The sequence below is a fragment of the Vicugna pacos genome, chromosome 8 (assembly GCF_048564905.1).
Source record: "Vicugna pacos chromosome 8, VicPac4, whole genome shotgun sequence".
Taxonomy (NCBI): domain Eukaryota; kingdom Metazoa; phylum Chordata; class Mammalia; order Artiodactyla; family Camelidae; genus Vicugna; species Vicugna pacos.
The window spans coordinates 72,129,729-72,152,557 of NC_132994.1; the positions used below are offsets into that span (position 1 = coordinate 72,129,729).

The 22,829-nt window shown below is 55.0% G+C and overlaps 1 protein-coding gene and 1 non-coding gene across 2 annotated transcripts in view; one reads left to right on the forward strand and one right to left on the reverse strand.

Annotated features, from left to right (window-relative positions):
- The window catches only part of IGF2R (insulin like growth factor 2 receptor), a 96,031-nt gene extending 73,676 nt beyond the window's left edge, over positions 1-22,355 (forward strand). The window contains exons 33-48 of the mRNA XM_072966129.1: positions 545-664; positions 974-1,230; positions 1,512-1,730; positions 3,191-3,340; positions 5,478-5,639; positions 6,427-6,634; positions 6,945-7,091; positions 8,116-8,350; positions 9,061-9,197; positions 11,513-11,627; positions 12,428-12,574; positions 13,091-13,278; positions 16,272-16,458; positions 18,728-18,880; positions 19,769-19,838; positions 20,564-22,355. Coding sequence (XP_072822230.1) covers positions 545-664; positions 974-1,230; positions 1,512-1,730; positions 3,191-3,340; positions 5,478-5,639; positions 6,427-6,634; positions 6,945-7,091; positions 8,116-8,350; positions 9,061-9,197; positions 11,513-11,627; positions 12,428-12,574; positions 13,091-13,278; positions 16,272-16,458; positions 18,728-18,880; positions 19,769-19,838; positions 20,564-20,962 — 2,894 coding nt within the window. The 3' untranslated portion in view covers positions 20,963-22,355. The remainder of the gene's footprint in view (positions 1-544; positions 665-973; positions 1,231-1,511; positions 1,731-3,190; positions 3,341-5,477; positions 5,640-6,426; positions 6,635-6,944; positions 7,092-8,115; positions 8,351-9,060; positions 9,198-11,512; positions 11,628-12,427; positions 12,575-13,090; positions 13,279-16,271; positions 16,459-18,727; positions 18,881-19,768; positions 19,839-20,563) is intronic.
- TRNAG-ACC (transfer RNA glycine (anticodon ACC)) lies at positions 7,255-7,327 on the reverse strand. The gene has a single exon. It is a non-coding gene; the product is annotated as a tRNA-Gly (tRNA).
- Positions 22,356-22,829: the final 474 nt, after the last annotated feature.

The following is a 22,829-nucleotide window of genomic DNA, read 5'->3' on the forward strand; positions in this document are numbered from 1 at the left end:
GGCAGCAGCATCCTGTCCTGTCGGTGTGTGTGTTGGGTCTGCCCAGTGCTGTTGACTCGAGTTCTCCTTCAGTGGAGAAGAGACTGATCCTCTGCCTGAAAGCCAGTCTCCCTGTAACTCCTGTTTCTGGGGTGCCGGTCACGAGCTCTAGGCCATCTCCTGTTACCTTTCAGAGTTAACAAGGGGCCACCAGGAGGCCTCCACCGAGTCTCTGTGCTGGGGACTGGAAAGGTGCAGGTTTATTGGCTGTGGGAGGAGTAGGGTCCTCCCGATCCCACCAGAGTCCTGGTGACCACTGTGGCCCTGCCCCAGGAGGAGGAGGAGGAGGATGCCGTGAGCCCCTGTCTCCTGGGGAAAGATGGGCCATTTCATAAATTTGGGAACTGACGGCCTTGTGGTACTTCTTAGCTAATAGGGAAGGGCTTTATGGCCGTGTCAGTGAAGGGGGCAGTGACTTGTGATGAGAAGTCAGGAGGCTGGATGGCTGGTGGAATCCATGGTGATGGGCCTCCAAGCATCCCCATCTGTCCCATCGCCCCCGCAGGACACCTGTTTGACCTGAGCTCTCTGAGCGGCAGAAGCGGATACACCGCCGCTTACAGCGAGAAGGGGCTGGTCTACATCAGTGTGTGCGGGGAGAACGAGAACTGCGCCCCCGGCGTGGGTGAGTGCACCCACCCGCCTGCCTGTCGCGTGGCCCTCCTGTCCCCAGGGTCGGCCTGCCCTCCGCACTCCTCTAGCGAAGAGAAGATGAGACGCCTTCACCTGCAGCAGGCGGCTAGTGGGGGGTATTTCGGGCCGTGTGATGAAATACGAGATGTGTAACATCTGCTAAAACCACATAGGGTGCTCAAAATTACAAGCAACAGCTCTGAATGTCAAAGTCTGGATTTGCAGAAAGTTCTCATCAGAAAATGAGACGTTCAGGACCCTCATCGTGTGTTTTTCCCTCCCCTTTTCGCGTCTGGGACAGGGGCCTGCTTTGGGCAGACCAGGATCAGTGTGGGCAAGGCCAGCAAGAGGCTGGCCTACGTGGACCAGGTCTTACAGCTGGTGTACGAGGACGGGTCCCCGTGTCCCTCCAAAACCGGCCTGAGCTACAAGAGCGTCATCAGCTTCGTGTGCCGCCCCGAGACTGGGCCCACCAACCGGCCGGTGCTCATCTCCCTGGACAAGCAAACGTGCACCCTCTTCTTCTCCTGGCACACGCCCCTGGCCTGCGAGCAGCCGGTGAGTCTGGGCCCGTGTGGCCTCTGACGAGTGCCCAGCTGTGCCAGTCTCCCTCTCCAGTTCTCCTATGAGTTACATGCCCCCCCCCCCGGCCTGCCTCATCCCCTCCTGAGCCCGAGATAATGGGTTCAAGGTCCCTGATGTTCATGTCACCAAGCAGTAGGGGGCACCGATCTGCTCTGTGTGCTTTTTTTGGTTTGGCTTAAATTCTCGGGGGTGACTTCATGGTGGCGAGGACATCCTGCTGTGGACGCCAGCGAGGTGCGTTTCCTCTCTGACAGACGGAGTGCTCTGTGAAGAACGGCAGCTCCATCATCGACCTGTCGCCCCTCATCCACCGCACTGGTGGGTACGAGGCCTATGATGAGAGTGAGGACGAGTACTCTGACGCCAGCCCTGATTTCTACATCAACATCTGCCAGCCGCTGAACCCCATGCACGGCGTGCCCTGCCCTGCCGGAGCCGCTGTGTGCAAAGTGCCTGTCGACGGCGCCCCCATAGTGAGTGTGGGGGTCCCAGGGCGGAGGCGGTTCTGCAAGTGGAGGCTGACTTGGGAAGACGGAGTGGGGAACTGAGCTGGGGCTCCGTGTCTGGGTCCCGCGGGGGGAGGGTCAGTGTCAGGATTTGGCAGCAGAAGGCCTTTGAGTCATGGAAACACGTGTGAACACACACGTGTAGACACTCTTGTGTGTGGTGTTAGACGCCTCAGGGACGTTGACGGGGCTTGGTTTCTTTGTTTAAATGCAGGTCTTGGGCCATTAAAACACTTGGAAAATGCAAGCATGTTCTTTGGCAAATGAGTCATAGTGCAGGGCACCAGCTGGTTCGCTGACAGCTGCGGACTCTGCCTTGACAATCTTGGTTTCATAAGCGCATTTCTCAGTGTAGATTGGGATCTTTAAAAATTGTCTTCATGAGTCACAGTCACGTTTTGTGAAACGCTCGGTGTGTTTTATTTGAAATGCATCTCAAAAGTGGGCTATTTCTGTCTGCATTCTTTAAACGGTGAGTCTTGTCACGAGGTACGTAGGTGTCCTTTAAAAGGCATTGTCTGTGGCGCTGGTGGGAGAAACGCTGGGAGTGGGTGGGGAGGCTGGTCATGATGGGACTTTGACAAAGGCTTAGCTACGTGACAAGCGCGGGGTCCAGAGAAGTGCCGTGGCGTCACCCCTGCTAACAGCGCAGGTGGGGGGCCTGCTGTGACTCACTTTCCGAGAGGTCCCGTCTGCTGTGTTTTCCTGCCTGGCTCCGTTTTTGCAGGTTAAAAAAAAAAGCAGTAAGTTCTCTAACTGAAGAGGATGTTGTGTCATTGTGGTCCGAACATGCCCCACAGCTGTGAACGAACCATGCCGTGTGGCTTCCCACACACACACACACTCACACTCCTCACACACGCTGTTCCTGGCCAGTCAGCTTTCTTCCATTCATGTTTATTTGCTCTCAGGTGCTCCCTGAGCAGCCTGGGTGTGCAGGTGCTGTGCGAAGCCCCAGAAGGTGGTGGGGGGTAAATGAGTGTGTGTGTCCTGAGGATGCACTGGGTCATTGGCCAGGGAAACAGCAGTCCCCATGCAGTGTTGGGCAGCGGGGAGACGGGACAGCATCAGGGCAGCTACGTGGGCTCCTGGAGGAGACGTCTCCTCCAGGAGACGGTGCAGCATTCCTGATGTGACCCGAGAGAGGGATCCCTGTTCCCTAGAATCTTCCAAAATCGGCCATGAGTAGAAACAGAACTGTTGTTACTAACGTAGGCTCAAAACTGATAACCACGGGCAAACTGAAGTTTCTTTGTTGCACTGCACTGTCAGGATTTGTCAAAGGTGCTGCTCTTAACCCAGTTTCTTTAGATACTACCATTCTGCAAAACCAGTAACATAATTTTTACAATTTTTTATTAGTCTTTATTCCCTTAACCTGGGGAACAACTAATTTCCTGAAATGTTTCCTTTCTTTCTTCGTTTAGGATATTGGCCGAGTCACAGGACCTCCAATACTCAACCCCATAGCTAATGAGGTTTACTTGAACTTTGAAAGCAGTACTCCTTGCTTGGTGGACAGGCATTTCAACTACACCTCTCTGATTACGTTTCACTGTAAGAGAGGCGTGAGCATGGTAAGTGAGCGCCTGTTCACTGTGGGAGCCGGGAACCCGAAACGCCTGATTCAGATCTAAGGATGCCCGTATTCAAAATACCAGTCTTGCATCATACGGTGTGTCAGTGGTGCATCGAGTAATTTAAAACCATTAACTTAACAATAAGTCAGTCCACGCTGGGTTACCAGGGCAGATTTTACACACAGAGGCTTGCTATAATTTAAAAATGTGAATGTTTATAAACAGTTGAGCACAGACGTGGCATTCACCTCTGCCTGCCAATACACAGAAGTGTTGGCTGTCTTTTCCCTTTTTTGAATCACGACGTTACTGATATTACTCTTAAACTGGGAAGTCAGACAGCTGTTTTGGCAGCTATGATCACTCAGGACATAACCCAGAATTTAGAAATTAGCAGATGAAAGAAGACCTCTGGAATCAAAATAGCTACAACTAATCTGTACTTTCTACTTTTAAGGAGGCCATTGACATCTTTTACATGCATTTACCAAACAGCATTGGCTCCCATTAAAAAGGGTACTGTGTTGTTATAAATAGCTTTGTGTGAGTTCTCTTTTGACTTCCCATTAGAATAGGAGATGAATTGGTAGAGTTTGCATTGACTCAGAAGGGCTGCCTAACGGCACACAGCCCTGCCTGCTGCTCAGGTGCAGAGCTCTGCCCCGGGCTGCCCTGCCCACAGCCCCTCCCTCTCCTGTGCTTCTGAAATCCTTAAAGCTCTGGACACCCAGTCTTTGATGTGGATGGACTGAGGCTACTTGGGCTCTGTGTCTCACTTAGTATGAATTTTCATACGTTTTGCTATAGAAATATTACTGTATTTGATTACAGGACTCTGTGTGTGTGTGTGTGTGTGTGTGTGTGTGTGTGTGTGTGTGTGTGAGAGAGAGAGAGAGAGAGAGAAATAAATATATCCTGAATTGCCTCTTAAAACCCTGCAGGTAATAAATTAATTCTAAGGCTCATCTGGCCCTAGGATGACAGGTAAAGGTCATGGTTCTGTAACCTGTCTCCTGATTTCAGTAAGGTGACTTTCTGATTCCTGTGGCAGGTTTGTGAGGGAAGGGGAGCTGTGGCTGCTGGAGAAGGGTCTGTGGACGGTGGCAGGAAGTGGCCCGGCAGCAGCCTAACAATGAGGGACAGGACAGTAATTGAGAGAAGTGGGCAAACACAGACCATTGCTGCCTGGGGCCTCTGCACGTAGAGCCCCACAGCACCCCGAAGCGGTGGACGTGTCCCTGCTCAGAGTGCTGGGCACGAGGATAACCCCGAGTGATCAAGACAAGAGGAGCTGCTATCAGTCTCCCTTATCTCTCTGTGAGCCTGCATGTTGACATGGCCACGTCTGCACGCACATCTCCAGGCGCCGTTGGACTTTCGCTGATTCTCTGAGCAGCCTGCGGAGTGTGATCAGTCAGGGTTTATGAGGTGTTAGAGACAAGGCCACGTGTGCATTCAAGTTGGGAAAGATTTTAAAGAGATTTTCTTCCCCTGTGTTTTTTATCTTCAGTGGAAATACTTTCTCCACATAGGTTTATAGGAAAACAGACTCTCGACAACAACTGAAAATGAAAGTCCTCATCTGTTTTTGCGGCTGTTGCTGAACAAGGGAAGGGAGGGCGTCAATACGTTGACTTCTGTTTATTTATAATACTTGGCCCGTGGAATGTTGGGCCGTGTTGTGTCTCACACTTGTGAACATCCTCAGTTTCCGGGGAAGGTGGAGTGGAGACGCCCTCCGCGAGCACATCAGAGCCCTGGCCTCCCCGCTTTGCGTCGGGAGTCCTCAGTCTCACGTGCTTCTCTGCCATGACATTAAGGACCCCTCCCTTTCTTCCTCTGGGCTGGTGGCATCGAGCACTGAGACTCTGCCTCTGAGCGCAGGCCCACGGCTGGCAGTAGCAGGGCGTCGAGGTGGGAGGGCAGTGCTGCTTCCTTGCTGCTGGTGATGACAGTCGCTCCCTCCTCTTGGAGAGAGGCCACTGGGGGTCACCTGAGAACTGGGCGGCCTGGGAGCAGCGCTGGAGCCCTCAGGCCCAGGCCGGTGTCTCTGGCCCTTGCCCAGGGAGGAGGGGCAGTGTGAGGATGCTGTGCTGAAATGTGGGTTTCCTTCCCATGCTCTTCCTTTAAACAGGGGACTCCGAAGCTGCTGAGGACGAGTGACTGTGACTTTGTGTTCGAGTGGGAGACCCCGCTGGTCTGTCCCGATGAGGTGAAAACGGAGGGCTGCTCCCTGACGGACGAGCAGCTGCACTACAACTTTAACCTGTCCAGCCTCTCCAAGAGCACCTTCAAGGTAGCGCCGCTCGCCGGGGCCTGTGATCGGGGATGCAGTGAGGCCCACGTGGGTCCCTCCTTGTCTCCAGCCTGGCTTCTGCTGACCAGGGGAGACGGTGGCAGGAGCTGCGAGGTTTCCTGACTTGAGACCCACTGGGGTGTGTGCTGGGGGGGGCTGTTTCTCCCAGCCTCATGTCGTGGACTGTGTGCTGTGTTGATGGGGCTGTGGACATCTCGGGTTGCCAGTGGTTGGGGAACCTCTAGGCCTGTGACATAGATGTTACTGAGTCGTACAGCTGTGGAGCCAGGCCACGAGATCTTAGTACTTTGCGGGGAGGCTGGCGAGCGGTGAGCTCCGAATTGTGTGCCCGGGTTCCAGGGGCCTGGCCCCAGTAACGCATACTTTGCTGGGGCGCAGGCGCTCCCCACAGGTGTGCCGCAGGTGGAGCCTGCAGAGGGAGGGGGGCCGGGGAGGTACATGTGTAGTTAGGTTGTGGCCACTCTGCTTGGGCACTGAGTCTGCAGCACTCCCTGGTTAAAGGTGGGAGACCTGGGCTTCGAGAGTGGGGAGAGCAGCCTGAGATCTCACAGCTGGCTCCCTACCTCAGGCCTGCGGGAGCACAGCTGCTGTCTGGAGGCTGGGCCTGGGGGGAAGGTCAGGGCTGGGGAGAAGGAGGGTGAACTCCAAGGTGCCCACGCACAGCCCGTGGACACAGCCCCCCTCTCCTGCCCTAGCCACCCCTCTGCGGTGCCGGCCCTCTCCCCCAGAGACCCAGTCACAGCCATGCATGGTGATGTCTCTCCAGGTGACCCGAGACTCGCGCACCTACAGCGTTGGGGTGTGTACAGCGGCCACAGGCCTGGATCAAGGTGGCTGTAAGGATGGAGGCGTCTGTCTGCTTTCAGGGAGCAAGGGGACATCTTTTGGGCGGCTGGCGTCAATGAGACTGGATTACAGGCACCAGGACGAAGCCGTCATTTTAAGTTATGCCAATGGAGATAATTGCCCTCCAGGTAAATCTTTGCGGCGGGTGAATTTCAGTTTCCTAGTAAACACGAAATGAGACCTGGTGGCAGGAGTGAACTGAGGGGTGACACCCCAGATGCTGTGAGCCCTGGGACTCTGGACTGGACCTCAGACTACTTGTACTAACAGCCCTGGGTGCCAGCACTCACGTGGTGACTGGGAGGCCTGGCTGTCCCCCTGCTGGTCCAGGGTGATTGTTTCCACGGGGGGGTCCTTGTCCTAGGGGATTGCACCTGGCCGGGCACAGCCAGTGTCATGATGGCAGTCGGGGTCATGCAGATTTCTTCTTCTTTCCAGAAACTGAAGACGGTGAGCCGTGTGTGTTCCCCTTCCTATTCAATGAGAAGAGCTACAATGAGTGTGTCCTGGAGGGCAGGGCCCGGCTCTGGTGCGCGACGACCGCCAACTATGACCGAGACCATGAGTGGGGGTTTTGCAGACACTGTGAGTGGAGCGCCCACATCCCAGAGGCCCGCCTTGTGCTCAGACCTCTGCGAGTGTCCAAATTCATGGCAGTGACTCTGCTGCACATAATCTTTTCTTGTCAGGGCTGTTTTCCATAAAGAAAGGCGGTTTTTTTGGGGGGGTAATTAGGTTTATTTTTTAATGGAGGTACTGAGGAATGAACTCAGGACCTCGTGCATGGTAAGCACGTGCTTTACCCCTGAGCTATACCCTCCCTGCAAGAAAGGCTGTTTTTAAGCTCTCTGTGGGTTGTGCTGCGTTGCCTTGAACGTAGACCTCGGCAGGACCAGGGGCCAAAGCAGGTGCGGGGTGGTCAGCGCGGCTCACTCCCCAGCTCGCAGGACTTTGGTCCACACCCGTTCTCAGCACTGGTGATTCACACTCACGCTGAGCGGAGCTACTGCTGTCACGGGTCTGTGGGGTGTCCAAGGAGTAATCAGGAGTGTGGTGACCGGCTGCACTGCTGGGGGCCTGGGCTGGGGGCTCACAGTGGCCCGGATGTAGCGCCCTTGCCGCTGCTGCGTGCGTGACACAGACCGATGTGAGTTTCCAGGAGGGTGGTGGGATGAATGCAGGAGAACGCGCTTAGTTCTTGTAAGTAACCGGGGAACGCAGTTAGCAGTAAGGACTGAGAAATGCTAAATTACAAGGGGCTGCTACAGTTCTGTCCTGAGGCTTTTCGTGGCAGGACCTTTCTCCTGGGCAGGTGGGTGATGCTCCCAGGTTTAGGTAATTATAGGTATCTTATCATTACTGTTTGTTTTTTGCTGACATTCCTGTATTAATCACATACTGAACACCCGTCTACAAGGAGTTGTGCTGGTGTTGCAGAATTAAGAACTGGGGGAACCAGGTCTATTTAGGCTTAAGATACACGTGAAAGGAACAAAACGAGAGGTGGCCAGCGCAGCGTGGGGAGCGGCTGGGAATGGACAGAGCCCCTAGGTGCTAGTGCAGCAGAGAGGAGACAGGCTGAGGTCTGACACTTCTTCTGTGTCCCCAGCAAACAGCCACCGGACGTCGGCCATCATCTTCAAGTGTGACGAGGATGCTGATGTGGGGAGGCCACAAGTTTTCAGTGAAGTTCGAGGGTGTGAGGTGACGTTCGAGTGGAGAACAAAAGTTGTCTGCCCCCCGAAGAAGATGGAGTGCAAGTTCGTGCAGAAGCACAAAACCTATGACCTGCGGCTCCTGTCCTCCCTCACCGGGTCCTGGTTCTTCGTCCACGACGGGGCCTCGTGAGTCCCCGCCCCCGCCCCTGCCCCCCTCACCCCGCTCTCGGGCGGCAGGAGCCTACCGTTCCTGACAGGGCAGTGCTTCCGCTCAGGCTCTGAAGGTGGGGCGGCAACGAGTCTCAGGCCCGGCGTCCAGCAGGCGGTTTGGAAGCAGAGGAAGCGGCTGATCGGCCGTCGGCCTGATGAATTAGTGTCGATTGGGTCTGCATCTGTGAGGGCGGCCGTCCAGGGCTGGGCGTGGGGAGGCGTGTTGACTTTCTCAGCACTGCTGCACAAAGTCCTTTGGCCGCGCTAGCCCGAGGTTGGTCAGTTACGCTGATGGCTCTGTGCGTAGGGCCCTCGGCCGGGGGCTCTGAGGTCCTACATCCTCCCCGCAGAGGGCAGCGTGGCCCTGGAGGACCTCGGTAACCTCGAGTCAGGTAACGACTCGCCAGGGTTTGAGCTGCTGCCTGTCCTGACTCGAAAGCCCTCCTTCTAAAGCCACCACACTCAGGGTCCCCCCTGTGTGCCTGGGGGGCACACACGCTCCCTTCTTCCGCAGTCAGCCCCTCTTGGGCCTTTGTTTCTCAGGAGATCTGTTCTGGTGCTGCGTCCAAAGGTGTGATGGAGTCTGTGGCTGTTGGAACGATGACTTCTCCCGGAGGGGTGGGAAGAGCTGCCCCGTGTGTGTCGGCATGGGCACTGACCATTGCTCCGTCTGTGTCCTTCCACAGCTACTACATCAACTTGTGTCAGAAGATCTATAAGGGGCCCCTCGACTGCGCTGACAGAGCCAGTGTTTGCAGAAAGAGCCCCTCGGGCGAGGTCCAGGTCTTGGGCCTTGTTCACACACAGAAGCTGGATGTCATAGGTAAGGCCTGGATCCTTGTCACATGGTCACAGGTGCTACTTCTGAGTTGGGAAGCTGAGGGTGTCCTCATGTGACCGGGAGGGTCAGCTCTGGCTTGGTTGAAACTTTTGGCGGCACTCTCAGTGACTCTTTCTCTGGCATTTGGCACCTCCCAGAACATTAAAGTAAGTTCTGCCCGAGATGCTTTGAGGCAGCAGATCACAGCCTGTGTGTCCAGAGGGCTCCGGGATCTCGGGAAGGTACCTGTGCCCAGGAGGAGGGTGGAATGTTCAGGGTCCCTCGGAATCTGCTCCAGCTGTGGGTTGCGTCTGAGTCTCCGTAGACACATGCGAGCATTTATTCTGGAAAGTCAAACGGTGACAGAACCTGGTAAAGACAATTCAGGAGGATGTTTTTGTAGGGTCTTAATAATTTGTAGATAAATAATGAAGCTTTTTTGAATAGTTTTAATAGAAAATTTATCTTGCAGTTGGTTGTTGAGTGAACAGTTCACTATGTAAAGGAAGGGTGGGGCTCTCCTGGTTTTGGAACAGTCGGGGTGTGTCAGAGGGCAGGAAAGGAGAAACGCTCACTTTGCTTGTTAGGCTAGTGTAGGGGTCCCTGAGTTGTCCTGATTAAACCACAGGGAGATTACATCTGCTCGAGCTGTGGAAATGGAGGAAGGGGATTCTGAGGGAGCCACTGTCACCCTTAAGAAAAACCCTGCAAATTGGAACTGAAAGCGAGTTGCCCTGAGGGGGTGGGTGGCCAGACCTCCAGCCTGGCTCGCCCTCTGTCGGAGATGGTCCCACCTGCTCCTGGAGGGCGCATCATGGCCCGAGGGTGGCTCTGTCCCAGCCGTCTCATACTTATGTTTGGATATTTGACCTGACTCTCCCTCGGTTTCCCACAGCCAACTCGTAAAGCAACATTGAAGCCTCACCAGATTAGCTAGTAAAACTCCCTGTTTCCCGACACAGCGGGTGGGGTGTTACTCTGAGGTCCTTCCAGGGCAGCCGTCTAAGGACAGTCACCATGGCTGCCGCGTTCAGTTAGGGCATGTTGCCTCATGGGATGAAGAGATGGACTCTTGTCCCAGAACTAATAGTCCTGTATGACAGCCATGCTTTGTACGTTTGTGTGGGTGTATGTGTGTGATCCTTAGCAGCGGTCCGGGTAGGTATTGAGTCCATTTCACAGGTGGAGTAACTGAGGCAGGGAAGGTTGAGTGTGTTGCCCGTCTGCTGTGGGGGGCACTCTGCCATCAAGACCTGTGCTTGTTGGCTCCATATTCCAGCCATTTAAGAATTCCTCCTTAAAGCTGTGAAACTGTTTCTTCCAAAATTTCACACAGAGCCCAACAGGTAAAACAAATTCACCCAAAGTAGCTGGGCCTCACTTCTCACCCCCCTTTGAGTGGTTCCCTGGTCCCCTGCACCTTGGCCGTGCCCTGGAGGTCCCCTGGGCAGCTGGTACCTCGCCTGCCTCCGCATCCCCTGCCTTGAAGGACAGAGGTTGGATGTGTGAGAGTTGGGCTGGAGGGTGTGCTCCCCTTGAGGACCGCCCCATGCGGGCCCCCGGAGCCGCCATCTGTCCGCCGAGCTGCGTGGGCTCGGGCCCCCCGGGACAGCTCTCGGTGGCCACTGGGAGAAGCTGGCACCAGCAGCAGAGTTGGCTGGCTTGCCACGCTGGCCCCTGTGAGACGTGCAGCTGAAAGCGTGTCCCCACTTTTCTTTGACTCTGGAGGCTCCGGGCCTCAGCTGCTGCTTTTACCTTCTTCATCTTCGGGGGCAGAGAGAGCTCCGCGTGGAGCCAGGAGATCTGAGAAACCCAGAACTACCCCGTCTGGCTTTTCACTTTGTCGGGCGGAGGTCTGGCACCTGCGCTGTTGTTACTGGGAGGCTCGGGTGTGAGGGTGGTGGGGAAGGCCCCCAAAAGTACACAGAAGTGGCACAGAGCTGGGGCAGTGATGGTAGCTGCGGGTACTGGGTCTGGCTCCACGCACGCGCTCTGAGGGCATACCCCTTCCAGCCCCGAAGCTGCTCACTTCAGGGGAGTCTTCCTGTCGCCCAAGTGAGGAGACAGCCCCGAAGTCAGCAGCCCAGTTGTGGAACTGGTGAGCGCAGGGAGCGGGGCTGGGACTTGAACCCGGGTCTCCTCTGGCCGTGCAAGTAGTGACGTGGGCCCAGCGCGGTCACCAGGCTTGGCGGTGCTGATAACCCAGGCAGTGAGTCTCCAGAGAGACAAATGTTTGTCCTTAATGGAGGTTTTGACTTTGACATCGAGGCTCCTGGGAGGCAGTGGAAATGACGTCAGTTCAATCCCCTGTGTTTCAGATGACAGAGTCATCGTGACTTACTCAAAGGGCCATCAGTGCGGTGAAAACAAGACGGCGTCCACTGTCATTGAGCTGACCTGTGCCAAAACAGTGGGCCGGCCTTCGTTCACGCGGTGAGGGTGTAGGGGTCCCTGGGGGAGCTGTGCCCGGGGTGGGCCGGGACCCCGTCACAGTTTCTCCCTATGGCTTCCACTTGTGGGGTTGGGAGTGTGTGGGCAGCGGGGAGGGTGCTTGGGTTCCACAGTCGAGAGGGGGCCTGGCCGCTGAGACTTAGGGCCTGAGTGGGGCCAGGGCTGCCCTGCCCAAGGAGGAGTTTCTGCATGGAGGCTGGGACACACGTACTAGACTAAAAGCTTTAACTGGCTCCGTCTTTGAATGTCACTTTATAACCAAGAGGGCCCTGACTGGTGCCACCCAAGGCCAGCTGTTCAGGCAGCCTGTCTGGGACCCGCGGGCAGGTGGGGCAGCACCTGGGATGTTCTTGGATTAAACTGGGAATCTCTAGGCAGCTCCGAGTCTGGTGCGGGAGGAAGGCGTTCTGCCAACAGAGACAGCACATGAGCCGCTATTTGCGAGCAAACCGATTCCTCCCAGAAGCTGGGCTTGGAAGGGGGAGACCCAGGTGCTGTCGGAGAGCAAATCAAGCTAAGAGTCTGAGGAGCTTGTAAAGTAAACATTCCAAAGTCTCCATGCACATTTTCCCAGCTTTTAGATGTTTATTTTAAAAATAGGTGACTTGCCTCCGTAGTCACGTCGTGGGTGTGCCGGAGGGTCGCCTTCCCGGTGCTGGTGCTGAGATGGGCCGGTAGAGCAGCCCTGCCCGCCGGGGCGGCCTGCCCCTCGCTGGGCAGAGGCATGGGCAGTGGGGGCCGTCGGGTCGATGGCTGTGACCAGGCCCATGTGCGCCCTGCAGGTTTGACATCAACAGCTGCACCTACTACTTGAGCTGGGAGTCACGGGCTGCCTGCGCTGTGAAGCCGCAGGAGGTGCAGATGGTTAACGGCACCATCACCAACCCTGCCAACGGCCGGAGCTTCAGCCTCGGGGACATTTATTTCAAGTAAGTGGAAAGTTTCCCGTTCAAGTACTGCCCCTCACTCAGGTCCCCCCCTGGCCGGCGGCTGTGAGGTAAACAGGCCCGTATGTTTCAGTCACCTTTCCAGGTAATTGTCAGCTTTTACTCAGACAGAAGGACAGCGTGACTCCACCACTGACACTAATGATGGTGAATTGTCTTGAGTGTAAAAATAAAGCCACCCCTTCTCCCTCACTTCACGATAAGCCCGGGGTTCGGAGCTGGAACCTTCCGGGCTCACTGGCACGAGGAAGAAGACTTCGTTTCTCCACAGTGTCACTGGGGGGTGGTCTCGGGGTCCGGGGCCGTGCCGGGCAGCGTGTGAGGCTCCGAGCACAGAGGGTGGGGCAGTAAGATGGTGCCCTCGGCCCCTTCCCGGCTGGGAAAGGAGCTGGGGCCAGCGTCCCGCGGCCCTGTCCCGTCCCCGGGGCTCTGGGTCCAGGTGATAGAGGGCTTTCTCTAAGGACTGTGGAGTCACCACGGCCTTTTTCATGTATCCAGGCGATTCAGTGCCTCTGGGGACATGAGAACGAATGGGGACAAGTACCTGTACGAGATCCAGCTGTCCTCCATCACGGGCTCCTCCAACCCAGCGTGCGCCGGGGCCAACATCTGTCAGGTGAAGCCCAACGACCGGCACTTCAGCCGGAAAGTCGGAACTTCCGACAGAACCAAGTACTACGTTCAAGGTAATTCTCTCCACGAACGCCCCACATTTAACCTCCTGGAAGGAACTTCAGCATCTTCATAAACGCCCCTGAGTTGAAACCTCAGGTCGATTTTCACACAGAAGCCCTGGTCTGACCCTGCGTCTGTCACGTGGGCCTCGTCAGACGGGCCGAGCGGCGCGTGTGGGACCCGAGCGTTTCACTGCGGGTCAGCTTCACCTCACAGACAAACCGGCCAAACCTGGGCCAAAGCAGAGGTGGGGCGGTGGGGCGGAGGTGGGGCACGGTGTGCACGTCCGGAATCGCCTTCCATTCAGTTTTAGTCAGGATGTGTCTTTATTTTGAAACTGCAGATGTTCTTACAGGAAGATAGGAGACTTCACGCTTGTAGGAAGGATGGGAAAGAGCTGACCTAGGGATTCGGGTGGGCGTGTAGGTAGCCATCACGCTGCACTAATGGGGCTGTGGTCCTTTTTTTTTTTTTTTAATTCCAGTTCTTTTTTTTTTTTTAATTCCAGTTTTATTGAGATAGAAGTGACATTCAGCACTGTGTAAGTTTAGGGTGCCCAGCATAATTATTTGACTGACTTACATCATGAAATGACCACAACAAGCTTAGTGAACATCCATTGTCATAGATAGAACATTAAAGAAATGGAAAAAAATTGTTCCTCTTGTGATGAGATCTCTTAGGATTTATGCTCAACAGCATACTGCAGTGTTAATACTGATGTTTAGCATGTGGCACATGACATCCCTGGTGCTGATTTATCTTGTAACTTCACCCAGTTCCTCCTCCCCCCACCTCTGGGAACCATCAGTCTGATGTCTTTTTCTGTGAGTTAGTTGGTTTTTGAAGTGTAATTGAGCTACAGCACTGTGTTAGTTCCTGTTGGACAACACAATGATACGGTATTTCTCTGCATTTCTGAACGGTCACCACGGTAAGTCCAGCTGCCGCCTGTCACCGCACAGAGGTATCTCATGGGCATTGCCCGCATTCCCCACACTGTGCTCCATCCCGTGGCACACGTGTTTTGCAATTGCAAGTTTGTGTCTCTTTCATCTGCTTCTTTCCTAATTCCTTTTTGACCTTGGAAGAATATTTCCAGGAGGCCACTTGTGTGTTTTTGGTTTAAACAAATTTGATTTGATTTGTAAACCAGGTGAATAAACTCGCTTTTTTTAAAGTTAAGTGAGTTTACAAAACCAGCCGACTCTGATGTAAAAAGGGCTGCTGAGAGATTCCCTGGGTGGAGGGGCAGCTGCTCCCCAAATAGGTGTAGCCTGGAAGTTTCTGTGCCCATGTATGGGGCCATGGGGCCTGGCAGAGACCTGCTGGGTCAGCCTGACTCACTGTCATGTGTCCTCGTCATGGAGTCAGCCCACTCGCCTTCTCTGCTTTGCCAGTAATTCCGAGTCAGATGCTGGAGTCGCACACTGGCTGGGTTGGGCCTTCTCTTGAGGTGCTGTCCTCTGGGCCTGGCCCCGTAGTAAGTGCTTGGCAAATGTTTGTTGACTGACTGAAGGACTGCTTTAAAAGCCTCTTACGATTCCCTGTGATGCAGAGAAGGAAAGCCCTGGAAGATTTCAGAAGACTTGTTTTATTAGCGGCCGGTGCTGCAGACACGCCCAGATGATTCACGAGCTCCCTCAGGCTTCGTGTACCCTCTGTGCAGGCCATTCTGCTGGCCTCAGCCCACCCACCCTCCTCCTCCTGCCAAACTCACTCAGCTCAGTGTCCCCTTCTCTGCAAAGCCCCTCTCCTCAAATCCAGGGTCACTGCTGTTGTGTGGCTGCAGCAGTGGTCAGGCTCCACAGCACAGCGCTGGTAGGGGGTCTGGTTACGAGTGAGAACCTTCATGTCTGTAAGGCCCCATCTCATCAGCCTCCTGTGGCTCCGAACTTCAGTGTATGTGTGTGCGCGCATTTGTTTATTCTCGGTTAATCAAATCCCTTTTGGACTTTTTCACTCCCTTCACGTACTAGCTCCAGAAAGTAGGTTGTTTCGAGACCTTTCCTCACGTTTCAGTAAGAGATGCACTTTTAACTCTGTGTGAGGCACAGTGGTTCGTGAGGGCAAGGGCAGGAGACCACGAAGCCCTGTCTCTGGTCGAGACATGGAGCTGCCACCTTGGCCCTAAGCTAGCTCACATTCCAGCCCGTGGGACAGCTGCTCAGGTCACAGCCAGTTACGGGTGAGGACAGTGGGGCCTTCCCAAGCCCGGCCCACACAGCTGGGGCCTCCACACCTCACTCCCCGGTGCTCCAGCCGTGGCTGCCCTTGAGGAGTTTGAGCCAATTCCGAGGTTGTCCACACAAGGCCCTCTCACTTCTGACAACTCCCATCCCCACCCCAGGTTTGATAATCCACCAGAGCTCCCTGAGAGCCCTTGCAGCCATGCACACAGTTTATTACAGTGAAAGGATAGAGATTAAAACCAGCTGGTGGAAGCAGTGCAGAGGGTGACATCCCGGGGGAGCCAGCTGCTGTCTTCTCCCTCCATAGTCAGGATGCACTGTTTCCCCAGCATGGATGTGCGACGACTTGCACAGATGCTCAGGAAGCAGCTGCGGAAGCCCACCCGTGCCTTGGTGTCCGGGGTTTTATTGGGTTTGGCTGATTGATCTGTTGGTGTCGGCTGGCTGGCTGGTTGGCTGGTTGGCTGGTTGATGGATTGATTGGTTGGTTGACTGGTTGGTTGCCTGCGTGGCCAACCTCGGTCTCTAGGTAGGCTGATACGCGTGGCCAGCCCCTACTCTGCCTCACATTGTTAGCTGAGGACAAAGGCCAGGCATCGTTTGGCGCGTGGTGCAAGCCTTTCCCACATCCTGACTCAGGGCAGGGGCTCCTAATGTGTCGAGTGGCCTATGAAGAGCTCACCTGGAGCGTTTAATGATGCAGCCTTACGTCTGAGTCTGCAAACTGTTTGCAGACTCTGAAGAGATGAGCCTGGCCCACTGTTGAAACGCTGGTGGTAATGGTGATGTGTGTGCACCTGCCTTTCTGACAGATGGCGATCTGGATGTGGTGTTTGCCTCGTCCTCCAAGTGTGGGAAGGATAAGACAAAGTCTGTCTCGTCCACCATCTTCTTCCACTGCGACCCACTGGTGAAGGACGGGATCCCCGAGTTCAGCCACGAGACTGCAGACTGCCAGTACCTCTTCTCCTGGTACACCTCTGCCGTGTGTCCTCTGGGGTAAGTGGGGTCCTGGCCTGGGCAGGAGCTTGTTTGTGGTCGGACACCTTCCTCCTTGGATGGACAAGTACCAACTGTACCCCCACGTCCTCTCTCAAAACCTAAGTTTTATAAGTGTAAGTTTATGTGTGTTTTTTCCCCTGGTGTTTTATTGTGGAAATATTCCGACATGCACAAAAAACAGAGGAGGAGTTAGAGGTAAACCCAGCTTCACTGGCTGTCAGCGTCCTGCCCTTCCTGGCCCGGCCCCGTTGTCACCACCTGCCGCTGCCTTCCCGTGAGCCCCGAGCTCTGAGCGCCTCCACACTTGCCTTGCGCATTTTTCCCAGCTGACTTTTCCCCTGGGCTCCTGGGAGGCAGGTGCCGTGTCTCATCTTTGTGTTCCCAGTGCATCTTTTCTTCGTGTTTTGGTGCAGATTACTGTGTGGTCAACCTCACATTAACTCGAGTGACATGCTTTCTATATTTCAGTGAATGAAGCGCTTGTTCTGCAGATCTTGGACACCTTGGGGGCCAGGTTTCCCTGGAGAGTGAGGGGACACGGTTTTGCACTGAGGACTCCTGGGGGGAGCGAGGTGACTGCGGCCTGTGTGGGCGTCCCCTCACGTCCGCAGCTTTGCTCTTGGCCCGCTGGGCGGTCACTCGTAGACGACCCTGCCTGGAACAAAATGCCGTGAACTGCTTTTCTCTGGACTGCTTTTCTTTCTGTTACCCAGGCCACTGTCTCACAGAGGCTTTTCATTCTCTGTCCTAACACTTCAAGATCAGAAGGAAAATGAATCTTTGTCGTATAATCATTTCCTTCATTTCCTGGGTGAGGGATGTTGGACTCAGGCAGATAGCAGAGTGGGGACAGAGTGGGGAGGTTGTAGGTCATACCTTTTCGATCTTAAATTCGCTTGCTTTACATCTATGTTTCTGGAAAATTTAGGGCAAAACTTTTTTTAGGAATATGGACATAAGGCAGGTCTCAACAGATTTACACATTGATGTTGTATAAATGACGTACACTGTGCAATTGGGAACCAATAGGAAGAAATGAACAGAAAATTAGAAATATATTTGGGAACTAAAACGCACTTCTAAATGATTTATGGCTCACAGAAGAAACCAAAAATAGGAACTGAAACACACATAGAACAGAATGAACATCTCTGACATCTGAACGCGGGCTGCGCCTCGGGACTTCCTGAGAGGCCGGGCTGGCTCCGCGGTGCCGCTTCTGCGGAGAGCCCAGCCCTGCCTGCGGTGTGCAGAGCACGAGGTGTGAGCCCGTCCTGTCCTGTTGTTTCTTATCTAACGGGTGTTCCGGAACAAGATTGGCTTAAACTGAATTTTGATCAGAGCCGTCATCCATATGTGACCAAGCCGTCAGGCTGCACTCTGACCCCATTATTTGAATCAAATACTTTTCTAATTAATAGCACCTTCACGTTACACATGTGGCCTCTTGAGTTTCCCTGTCTTATCCCAAAGCGTCCAGATCTTTCTTGTCACTGTTCTCGCCTTCTTGGCATGGGGCACACTTTCTGTTCTGGTCCTGTTACTGCAGACGTGCTGGCCTGGAATGACCGAGGGCCAGAAAGGGCAGAAGTGCAAGTCATTACACATACGTCTGGCTCTCTGCGCGGAAATGGTCAGTCAGGGTGTTTTTGGTTTTGTGTTAGGTATTTTTAGTGCTTCTCTTGAGTGCTCCACGTGGAGGTGTGCTGCTTCTCCCCACACGTGGGGATTGTGGGAACTTTGCTGACTGAGTGGCTGCTGTGTTTGTCCCCGACCCTCTGGCCTTGGATTTACCAGCACTGGATGGAGACAGGGGTCTGTGCTGTGCCCAGTGGTGTCTCATCCGTGTTTTCTCACCCCCGGGAGCACTGAGGCTATGTCCCAGGATGTGTCCTCGGCTGCGATCACGGCTTCTTCCCAGAGAAGGGAGCGGTGGTCCTGGGAGACCGGTGCAGCCAGCATTTCCCTGAGCTTTTGCTTCTGTGCCCTCAGAGCCCCGCGGCAGATGAGCGAGGGCTGGGTGGGGGGCTGCGCTCCCCACGCTGGGCTTCTCTCATTTCCTCGGTGATGAGAGTTCACGAGGCCTGAGTGTTCCGATCCCCCCGCCTTAATCTCATTGTCAGAGGAGTTCGTCCGCTGCTGAGTTCTCCGTGTTGGCGGGATCTGGTCCTGCCGTGTGGGGTTTGCAGAGTCAGAACCGCTGCCCGAGCTGGGCCTTGCTGGGGTGGTGGCTTTGGCATGGCTGAGTGACGTGCCTTCCCTGCAGGGTGGGCTTTGACAACGAGGACGACGGGGAGGACACGCAGGAGCACAAGGGGCTCTCGGAGAGGAGCCAGGCCGTCGGGGCGGTCCTCAGCCTGCTGCTGGTGGCGCTCACCGGCTGCCTGCTCACCCTGCTGCTTTACAAAAAGGAGCGACGGTAAGGAGAGGGAAGCGGGTTGGGGGGGACAGGCCGGTGCTTCACATTTGAAACCTGGGCCACCAGAGTCATGAAGTTCTAGGTGAAAACTTTGGAAGTGGTCTCTTAAACTGTGTTTTGTAATCTGTGTTCCCGTGATGAGGTGATAAGGTGTCTGGCCAGGGCCGTGGACCCTCTCAGGTCACGTGGCAGATGCTCTGCGGGCCTCAGCCTGGCCTGCCCATTCCCAGGACATTGCTCTGCGTGTGTCCACAGATGGACAAAGAGTTAAACCCTGTTAACGAGCAGGCGTCTTTCTGATCAGCTGATCCCCCGCCCTTGAAAAAGGGGGCATTTGTTAGGTGCCTGCTGTGTGCCGGGTGCGACACCACCCCTTGGCTTCCCTTTGCTGGTGAATGGACTTGTCATTCCCGGGCAGTCTGACTGTCCAATGGATTTCACATCACCTATGAGTGAGGCCCAGGATCTGTGTGTGGTCAGCCCTGTCCTGAGGGCAGAGGCTGGGTCAGCTCGGGGGCTCCCTGTTGCCTGTCATCTGCCCAGTGAGCCAGAGGCGGGCAGCAGGTGGGTAGGAAGGTCTGGCCTCGCCATCCCGACCCTGAGAGGCCGTCAGAGGGACACAGGGTTGGGGCGGAAGGTCTGGGAGTGAGCTGGACTTGGGTCCGTCTCTCGGCCCAGGAATCTCAGTGCGGCCCTGGGGTGGTGGGAGGTGTGGGTGCGTCACATCCACACGTAACTCACTCTGGTCCTTGGGACACCATGAAGACGTGGAGCAAGGATTTGAATTCACTTCTGTCAGATTCCAAAGCCTTTTGGCTGAACTGGTTTCCAGCTGGGAGTGCTGGGGGGTGAGGGGCTCCCCCCGGAGTAACCGAGGTCTCCTTTCAGGGAGACGGTGATAAGCAAGCTCACCAACTGCTGCAGAAGAAGCGTGAATGTGTCCTACAAATACTCGAAGGTAATTGTGCCCCCACCCCAACGCACACGCACACACATGTGCACACGCGCACACTGTCGAGCTGCTGTTACAGTGCTGGTCAGTGACAGCCAGGAGACCGTCAGATCCGCCAGTATGACATAGACAAAGGGGAAGCATCATTCTTTGCTCTTGATACGAATGTACATTTTATCCTTTTATCTTCAAGTTTTTCTTGTTGTGGTCACAGCTGATTTCCTTAGGGCATTCAGTGTTTAGGTTACTTCTGCTTTTTTGGCTGTTCTACCAAAAAAAACATGGTAGTGAACATTTTTGTGCATTGGCATTTGGATGATTCCCTTTAGGTAAATTTCCCCTAGAATTGGCATTATTTAGGCCAGAGGGCAGGAACACACTTGTGGCTCTTGACAGGAACTGCCAGACTGCTTTCTGAAAGGTTTCCTCCTACCGGACTCATCCACACGTCTTCCATGTGGCTCCTGCCGCACGACCTCTGCCCGCCACCTGAGGGCACCTGAGGGGTCACGGCCGACTGTCGCCGGCCCGCCTTCCTGCCCCCATGACCCCATCTGCCTCAGTCGGGTCTCAGCAGGAGCTGCCAGCCCTCAGCTTCCTCTCCTTGGTGGGGGACCCGGGACCTGGGAACATGGTGGCCATGGTGGACAGGGAGGAGGGTCCCTGACTCTGGGTGGGTCCTGGAGGGAGGGGGCGGAGGAGCCGGACGGGGTCTCTGTGTGTCCCGGCAGGTGAACAAGGAGGAGGAGGCGGATGAGAATGAGACGGAGTGGCTGATGGAGGAGATCCAGGCGCCGGCGCCGAGGCCCGGGAAGGAGGGTCAGGAGAATGGCCACATCACCACCAAGTCCGTGAAGGCCGAGGCCCTCAGTTCCCTGCACGGGGACGAGCAGGACAGCGAGGACGAAGTCCTGACCATCCCGGAGGTGAAGGTGCACTTGGGCAGAGGGGCCGGGGCCGACGGCGTGCTCCCGATGAGACCCCCACAGAGGAAGGTGCTCCGGGAGAGAGCGGACGACAGGGTGGGGCTGGTGCGGGGGGAGCCGGCCAGGAGCGGGCGGCCCCGGGCCATGCAGAAGCCGGTGAACTCCTTCCACGACGACAGTGACGAGGACCTCCTGCACATCTAGGCCCCCACGCCTGCGGGGCGGGCTCGGCGGCACCAGCGGCACCTCCAACCAAATAAGACTTCAGCTCCGTGACGCTTCTGTCATTTTTGCCTTTAACAGAAACTGTTTCAAAAGGGAAGGGTTTGTGTGGTGGGGGAGAGGGGGAGGCGGCCTGCGCCACTCTCCGGGGGTGGTTTACCGGCATGGGAAGGAGGCATGGCTCCAGCTGCCGGAGGGCGGGGCCAGGCCCCAGGTTTTGTCCCATGTCCTCGCGTAGAGTGCCTCCTGGCATGCGCCCGGGCCACACGGGTCTCGGGACAGAGGGCTGTGCTGGAGAAAAACCCTTGCTGCTTTAGGCCCTGTAGGGTATTTGACCATTATATTTTAGCATTTAATTCTCTCCTCCTATTTATTGACTTTGACAATTACTCAGGTTTGTGGAAAAAAAAAAACCAACAGTTTTTTCCTGCCGGTAGTCGGGTAAGATACGTACCCGTCCACCCCTGGTCAAAGGGGAAGCTGTTGGGGCACTTGGATGGTTTCATACGAGATTTTGAACTGGTCCACGATGTATCCTCAGTTAGAATAGGCCATTCTCTCTCTTTTCCCTCTTGCTCCCTGTCTCGTAAGGGGTCGCATGTGCCCACACACATGCGTGGGGTCCCAGTGCCTGGGCTTTGGAGGGTCCGCCCGCTCTCTGCCTCTAGTCAGTAACGGCTGCAGCTTTTTGCATGACGTCTTCAATCCTAGGTGCACAGATCACATTTATCAGTATTTCTTTCGTCAGCTGGTGAAGTCAGACAACCCACCCAAAGATTGATGTGTGTGTGTGTGTGTGTGTGTGTGTGTGTGAGTGTGAGAGAGAGAGAATGGAGCTGAGATGTCAGAGGAAATAACCTTTTTCCAGATCTGGGGTGTAGGTCTCACCTCTTCAGGTTCTCATGATACCACCTTTACTGTGCTTATTTTTTTAAGAAAAAGCGTTTCTCAACCATTCGACCTATAAGAAGCCTTAATTTGCACAGTGCGTGACTTACGGAAATTGCGTGAAAGCCGCTGGGCCAGTGTTTCGCCCCGGCGTTGCACTTGGATTCCTTCTCGGGGGGCGGCCGAGGTCGGCCTTGGGTCTGCAGGACAGAGGGCGGGAACGCCGCCCTCCCCGGCTGCGGGCTCCTTTCTTGAAGTGTTTAGTGAACGACTTTCCTTGCATTATAGAATTGTATATAGACTCAATGGTATTCATATCGTGGGAAGCAAACCAGCCTGTAGGGTTCCTTGGTTTGTGTTCCGTTTGGCGGGCTTATTTGATTTAAACATGAGTGTATTTTTAAAAATTGATTTCTTTCCTCATTTTTTCAATCAAATTTACTGTAATATAAAGTATTCAACAATTTGAATAAAAGATAAATTATTACCTGGGTGTTAGTGCTTTTTCCCTGTGAGAGTGAGAAGCTGCTGACTCAGCGGCCAAGTCCGGCCACTTCCCTGCGCCTCCCGTTACGTTGCAGGGACATCCCGTCCCCGCCCGGTGTGCACGGACCCTCCCTGCACGGCCCCTTGGCTTTCTGTCTGGGGTCTCCTCGCGTGCAGTGTGCCCTCAAGGCCCACGAGGCTTCTCAGCTTCATCTGGATTTCTTCCTCCTTCCGAGAAAGCAGACCTCAGGATATTTTTACCAAAACAGCCACCGTGAGCGCAGCTCCCACGATACCATAAAACACCCCAGGGTGTGGCCCAGTCTGACCTGCATTGGAGGGGGGGTTGTCTTGCACAAATTTGATCATCTGTCTGAAACTACTGACCAGGAACGAGAACGTCTTAGACGTTAACGTGAAAGCGGGCGGAGCAGGAAGTCACCGCAACGTCAGACTAGGCTTCTCGGCGTCGACA